The sequence below is a fragment of the Porites lutea genome, chromosome 9 (genome assembly GCF_958299795.1).
Source record: "Porites lutea chromosome 9, jaPorLute2.1, whole genome shotgun sequence".
Taxonomy (NCBI): Eukaryota; Metazoa; Cnidaria; class Anthozoa; order Scleractinia; family Poritidae; genus Porites; species Porites lutea.
Genome location: NC_133209.1, coordinates 28470945 through 28478298, shown reverse-complemented (window position 1 = coordinate 28478298; position 7354 = coordinate 28470945). Strand labels below are relative to the sequence as shown.

General features: G+C 40.0%; 1 protein-coding gene across 1 annotated transcript in view; it reads left to right on the top strand.

Moving 5' to 3' along the window:
- The first annotated feature begins 6382 nt into the window (after positions 1–6382).
- The window catches only part of LOC140949221 (uncharacterized), a 12678-nt gene continuing 11706 nt past the window's right edge, over positions 6383–7354 (top strand). Inside the window, exon 1 of the mRNA XM_073398449.1 lies at positions 6383–7354. This exon is cut by the window's right edge and continues 722 nt beyond it. Within this exon, the coding sequence (XP_073254550.1) occupies positions 6459–7354 (896 nt within the window). The 5' untranslated portion in view covers positions 6383–6458.

Here is a 7354-nt window from a genome sequence, read left to right as displayed (position 1 = left end):
AAAGATAACCATATGTCGGAGTTTATTCAGATCTGAGCGTTGTTTCTTAGTGCAATATATACGAGGTGAGATCTTAGCTTGGATAGTTTGTTTATTATGTAATTTCAAGAGCTTATTTTAGACAAACCTCTGTTCGCCGGCCGCGTACATCCGGTTCTCGGCCCACGGCTTTGGCTGTTTGTGAAAAAATTTCTATATGAAATTAAAATACGATTTTAAGAAGTTTCTTTTAAAAAAACTTAGGAAATGTCCCGTAACTGCATTAATTGAATCACCGCTAAAATCTAGGCGGAGATTTTGGCAGAGAGCTTGCAGGTAATGAAATATGGGGAACGGATTGATCTTTTATCGGGGGGTGGGGGGGGGGACTCCCCTACATTACCTATACGGATATGTGCCGCCCAACGGGATCGTGATTTTGAAGCTCCTGATTTAGAACGGGGTATCCATTTCAGAGGCGTTTTCTAGAACGGGGTATAATATTTCGAACGTACGAAAGCTCCAGTTTTGTAAGCAGCCATTTAAAATTATTCAAGGACAGATTGCTTTTAAAAATACGGTTCATGCGTTAACAAGCAAACTGTTGTACTTTTGTTGCAACCTGTGTTTTAGCATGCAGGGCGGACGTATTTTGGCGAGAGCCGCGACCGCTGACTCCGCCATCTTGGATAAATAGGCGCGCGGAAGTCTGTAACGAGCCCATAATGTACCCGAGGGAGATCGAGACGGGCTCAAAAGAAAGGGACGGGGGAGGAAAAGGAAAATCTTTAGCTTAAGAGCGTGGTTCTGTGCGTGGTGAGAGATTTTGCGTCATAATTAACCGCATTGTATCCACATGCAAAGGAAACGTACTCCGGATGATTAAGAAGAAGCATTTATTTGATGTATAAGTCGAACAAATAAAGAAATATCTTTTTAAAAAAAACAGGGCTATTTCAAATTACAAACTCTCTAGAACAGAGTATAAAAAATTGGCCCATTTCTAGAACGGGGTATCCGTTTTAGGGCGAGATCTACATAAAAAACTGGCCCATTTCTAGAATGGGGTATCAGTTTTAGGGGAAATTTTGTTTAGAACGGGGTGCCAATTTGGAGTCCCGGGCGGCACATACCCACCAAAAAAATACCCAAGTGCCCCCCCCCGGGGGGGGGGTTGTAACGTCGTTCGGGAGTCATTCAATGTGACATAGGCGCATCAGTTCTTGTCCTTAGGTGTTAATTTCTAAAGATGAAGTTACAAAAAGGAGAAAGAAGATAATGGAAGTAGTCTAACTATTGCAGCGCCTCTTAAATCGCTTGATTTTCGGTTAGCCTCTGCAGTGTAGGCAGTGAAGTGAACCGAGCCAATGAATTAGCTAGGATAGCATGACAAACAACTGCTGTGTTTCTAACTCTTTTTTGCTAAAGTTGCGTGACTTCTGGGAAGGAATTCACAAGTTTCGCGTGAATTGTCTTCGAGACGCGACGGATGTAGGTTCCGCCCACTCACTACTCACGCGATATTTCTCTTCTGTCTGATCCATCAGTTTTTCTCTCATACTTTTAGGGTCTCCACAAATTTTCACTTTGCTTCAAGTTGGAAAACTTCTACGCGAAAATTGAGCAGTAAATTACTATGAGCTATTCAATTTTAACGACCAGCTCGTGAAGAAATCTTAGACGCTATTCCCGACATCATGTAAGTCTTAACCTCTTTGTTGACTTTGTACCTTTTTCAGAATCATCAAGGCCTCTGTTTTCATCTGAACACACTTTGCGCCAATATTATCACCTTTAAAGTATGTGAAATGCGTTCGAATAAAATGCAGCAATAACAAAATGGAGCAAAAAAAGACTGAGCTGTGCTAAATCGCTTTGTTGAACTGATTCTGCGTATAAAATTCCATTTCATGTATTTCCTTCGTCATTTACCCATCAAGTGTCGTAATCAAATCCTCAAATCAACATAATTCTATTTACCCACAACTTTGCCAATCACGATCAATAAAAACACAGGAAGTACGTACCGCATAGCACAAAGCTAACATTGTAAAAAGTAGTTTTCCGCGCCAGTTTTTAGTTCTTTCCTGTAAGTGTTGCGGTTGGTTTTCTCAATCAGTAATCGCCGTGTGGAGGTTTGTTATCGAATTTTTATCTTCTCAGTGTTTAAGGCATTTCAGACAAACTGAAGATCAATTTTTGTGAGTAGTATGTCTCTTGGTCGCACTCAATTCTCCGTCCGAAACAGTGAATTATCTCAGGAGTAGCTCATTTGAGAGAGCCGCACCCAGCTACTTATAAACCCCAGCCAATTCATTTGGATTTCATCCAAAGCGATAGTCCTCTCTCGTTCACATCGGTATTTTCTCTTCGAATTTTGATTTCTTCTTTACGATTTTATAATTTACTTCAAGTGAAACTGAGGAATTTGCTAACAAGTCGGACTCCCCATGAAGGAAGTCGTGAAGGTTTTGGCGATGGCGTCGTGTCTTGACCTTGCCGTTTAATTAGATCTCAATTTCTTCTTCTGAACACACAGCACCAACTGTCTTTAAATAGATCTAGATGTAATGGCATGAACTCTAGATGGATGTACTCTAAATTGGTTATTGCTTATAAATTAAATCGTGTGTGGTTCTGGGAAATCCTTATAATCAACACAATTCCCCTCTACGGGGAATGCCGAATCTTCTTCAGTCATAATCAATTGTTTCTTTTATAGCAGAATCGCGTTACTTGACTCCTAGCAAGGACCCGCACTGAGCTTCGTTTTCTCTGACGACTTCCTCCAAGAGTTTAAAGGTCTGTTTTACATTTTTCTACTTTATTTTTAACCATTTAGAGCTCTTTTGTTTTGAGTGCCGGAGTTGTTTTTAAGCTGTGTATTCGTGCGATCTCTTGCAAGAGAACTGCAAGAGGATTGGTTTTAGGAAGCTGCAAAGCGCGTATTGTTGTTCCACCTGACACTAAGAGAATCAAATCTCCCTATTTTCAAATTGTGGTCATTTCACATGATTTTTTATTCAGAGATAAAAAGTGATTCATCTTATCTCAACTCCGCGTTCCACACCTGACACACCTCCGGACGTGCGTACCTAGTACAGACATTACAACTTCCTATAAACAGACTTCGTAAATTTGAACAGCTGAAACCGCGGTGTTCCTCTCTTCTTTTTAGTTTTATTCTGTAATCATCTGCACTCGGAAAGAGGTTTGTAATTTTACATTACACATTAGCCAAATCTCATTAACTCCATGACCATACACCTTTCCAAATATTGCCCGTCTAATCATTGTATAGTTAGTGCCTCCCTTAAGCATTTGCAACTATTTTGATTTGTATATAGAAGACTGTTTAGCAGTTTCCATTACTAAAATGTCTCCTAAACAACACGTGATACCAAGAGAGGATAAAGGGGACAGAGAAGGCATCCTCCATACACACCCTATTCCATAGGTAATTCGTCTTGAGTTATTTTTAAGACCACATTTCCCAAGGGGGGATTAGACAACAGCCAATCACATAGCGCGAATGTGTTCCGCGTGGATGAACCACGCTCAGAGCCACGCGTCCTTCACGAATTGAGGCAGAAAAAAAAGGCGGAAGACGCGGAGAGCAATATTGCTTTTCGTTTTGTCGACGAAAACGACTAAAGAGAGATTTCTGCTAAAGCTGTGTCAGCGAAACGGAAATTAAAAAAGAATCGCCCTTCCTCTCTTGTATAGAGCTAACAGTACAGCAGGGAAATCCTTAACACAGTGAATATTCTCTCAGGATCATTTATAATTTACAGTTTGAAGAAAGCAATTTCTGGTTTGATATTTATTCTTTTATTAGTCTTTTATTATTCAACAAAAATAACACTTGGCGTCCTATAATAATAATAATAATAATAATAATGATAATAATTTAATAACTTCTAGAGCGCTCTTTACATTCACTGATCAACAGCGCTCAACAACTTAAAAAAACTACAATAAAATTCAAATTTGTAAAACTAATTACATGACATGAATATTACTTGCTACTTGCTTTATTGTACAAACGACCTGTTTCAATAGACCGGCGAAATTTCTCATTTTATTAAAGCACTGAGGTTACGATATCTTCGAGTTAAGCTGATTTCACGGGTTGTCAAAGAGTCGAGCGATTCCCTTTTCCCAGGTGAGCGCCGACTCATTTCGCTTCAATATTCAGAAATGCTCTCGATCTCTCTACGCTTTCATTGCCTTTCACCCGACATGTTTTGCATGGCGTTTAGTCAAGCGAAACCTCCTCGAAACATCCAAGCAGCGCGCGAGCTAACTTTATCCCGATTCTAAAAATAACTCGAGACGAATTACCAATGGAATAGGGTGTGTAAGGGGGATGCCTTCTCTGTCCTCTTTATCCTCTCTTGGTGATACATGTTCTGATCTCCCCCACCCCCATCCTTAACAAAAAATTTTCAGATCAACACTGAAGACTACGTACAAAAATATGACCATCTAAAGGCAAGGTTCATCATTGTAACTTACCACATAAAAGTCTTTTGGTTGTTTGCCATCGACTGATTCTGTTCTGAATACTGAGGTCACACAAACAACGCTACGTTTAGAAAGAGCCCGCCCTTTCCCATCCAAGAAAACCCAAGTAGCAATTTCGCCAACGGACATAAAAAAAGGACCGTAAAAAAAGGACCGCGTCAAATAGTTCATAAAATCACACAAACGCCTCACGACACCTTTACTTCACTCTTTCTTCAATAAACTTATTTTTTAAGGATAAATGACGTCAGAATGCGCGTTTACAAGCATAGTAGGCTTATGAAAAGAAAATTTAACCAATGCACATGAAAGCGCCTAAGACGGGGACTAGGGGGAGTTAGGAACATCGTACGTATCGCTGAAAAAATATTGGCTAGTTCTCTGAATAGACATAATTATAAACGTTTTTGTTCAGTAAGGAGCTGTTAGATCAGGGAAAAGCGACATAAGGTAGATCACGTCAGAATACGGCGCAGGACTAGCCTCTCAAAAATCGATAAGCCTGCAAGACCAATCATTATGTGAAACAAAGAAAAATTCCGTGAGGGAAAAACTTATGGCTAGGGAAAAGACTCGAAGGTAGAAAGTTAGGATCGTAGCTTCTTTTCAGGTAACATTTCCTCAGGCCCGTACATGCGTTAAGAAAATCCATAAAGGTTAACAAAAAACGACCTTCTCCATGGCTGAAAAAAAATTAATTGACTGGACAGTGCTCTAAAAATCGATAAGCGACGATTATTTTTCTATATATTTAAAAGAAAAGCTATGATGACTTCAGCCGTGCTCCCATAAAGACCAAAGAAGCATATATCACTTAGGCACCAAGCCAAGGGAAAATGGAGCAAAAATTTCCAATTTTTCCCTTGACGAAAGGACTATGTTACCTGTTTGACTTTATAGCGGAGCTCTCGCGCGCGAAGCGCGCAGCGGAGCACCAAGGGTGAAAAAATGTGGTAAACTACCCATCCGAGAAAATTTGGTAATCACGTGACCGTACGCCGACCGACCGCCCGCCCGCCCGACCGTACGTCCGCACCACAGACATACCAATGTAAAATAATTCAATTAACAGGTGTGGCAACCCAAATGCAACTCAAGGTTTTATTTGGAAAGAAATCGCATGGCCGCCCGGACTTTTAGAAAGAAAAAACAACAACAAAGTCGTGTCTTTTTCAACGTTATTTTTGATGTTTACACTCACGTGGATAACAGAGAAACTGATCTAGAGCTAGTTTCTGAGAACAAAAGAGAAGAATTTTGTAGGAAGAAAAACATGAAAATTCAAAGCGGCTGTGAGACAATGAGAAATGCTAGTGGCCAGCAAGGTGAAACTGAGTGGCAGTGAAAAATAAAAGCGAACATCAACACAGGAGACAATTGGGTAAGAATTCCTCCATAAAAATAATGTGCAACTAGGAAGTTTGACGTCTAGTCCTACAAAACAGCGTTGTAGTTGTGCAAAACAACGGCAAAGAAGGACGATAAGACGATAAGGATAAGAAAAAAAAGTGTGCTGCACGTGTAATTTGTTTTTTTTGCTAATTAGATCTATTGATGCCATTTCCATTGGCCTCCCCGTTTAGCATTAGACGATTTAAGTTTTTTTGTTTACAAGTTTTATTAACAAGAGCTTCGCTTTTAGCCCTGGCTAAATCTATATATTAAAAAGTGACATAAGGCGATCTAAGGCGACTTAAGGCGATTTTAGGCGACTTAAGGCGACTTTGGGCGACTTTAGGCGACTTAAGGTCCCAGAGTAGGCCTATTAAGTTTAGCACAGAAAGGTTTTCTGTTTCATAAATCTAAGCGGATAAGACAAAGGCAGTTTATTTCATGCATGTACTTTGTGTACATCACAGGTCTGCAAACTCTTTTGTTTTACCACAGTTATTACGCCGGGAAAATTCTTCTGCAGACGAACAGGTTCAATCATCGCAGGTTTAATTTGAAGAATGAAGAAGTCTCACTACAGTTGCGGAGAATTTTTAGGTATCTACATAGTGTTAGCAATTTTAAGCCTGAGAACAGGTCAGGGCGAGATCCAGGACTGTCCACCTTGTAGGTGTAGTATTCATGATCCTGCGACTCAACGTGTAGCGGCATTTTGTCGATACAAAAGTGGGCAGAAGTTGTCAAAAATCCCGATGAATTTTCCATCAGATCTCATTGTTTTAATAATGACTTCGCAACAAGTCCGTGAGTTAGACACAACTTCCCTGAAAAATTACTCCAATCTAGAGAAGTTGTATTTGGATGGAAATAATCTCAAAACGATACGAGCGGGAGCGTTCTCTAAGCAGCAACATCTAACTTTGCTTTACCTCAAAGATAATAAACTTGGCAACATCAGTGCAGAAACGTTTCGAGGACTTGGGTCTTTAACAAGCCTCCAGTTGCGCCAAAACAAGCTTCAGAAGATTTATCGAGGAGGTTTCTCCTTCATGCCAATGATAGAGGACATAGACCTTAGTTTCAACGAAATAAGCGACTTAGAGGAAGGTGCTTTTGATAGGTTGGATCACTTGAAAACTCTTTTATTAAACAGAAATAAACTAAAAAGAATACATAGCAGCACTTTGGGGAACCTGATGTCTCTAACGCGACTTGAGCTGGCTTCGAATCAGATCCAAGCAATCGAAGAAGGTGTTTTCAGCTGTTCGCCCCTTGTGAAGACACTTGTTCTCAAGGCTAACAAGTTACATGGAATTCCCAAAGAAATTTTTTTGGATCTACAGTTTTTAGATCACCTTGATATGAGCCAAAATCCAGTATATTATATTGAGTCGGATGCTTTAATGGGCCTACGAAGTTTAAAGACGATAAAATTAAACGACTGCAACATTTCCGG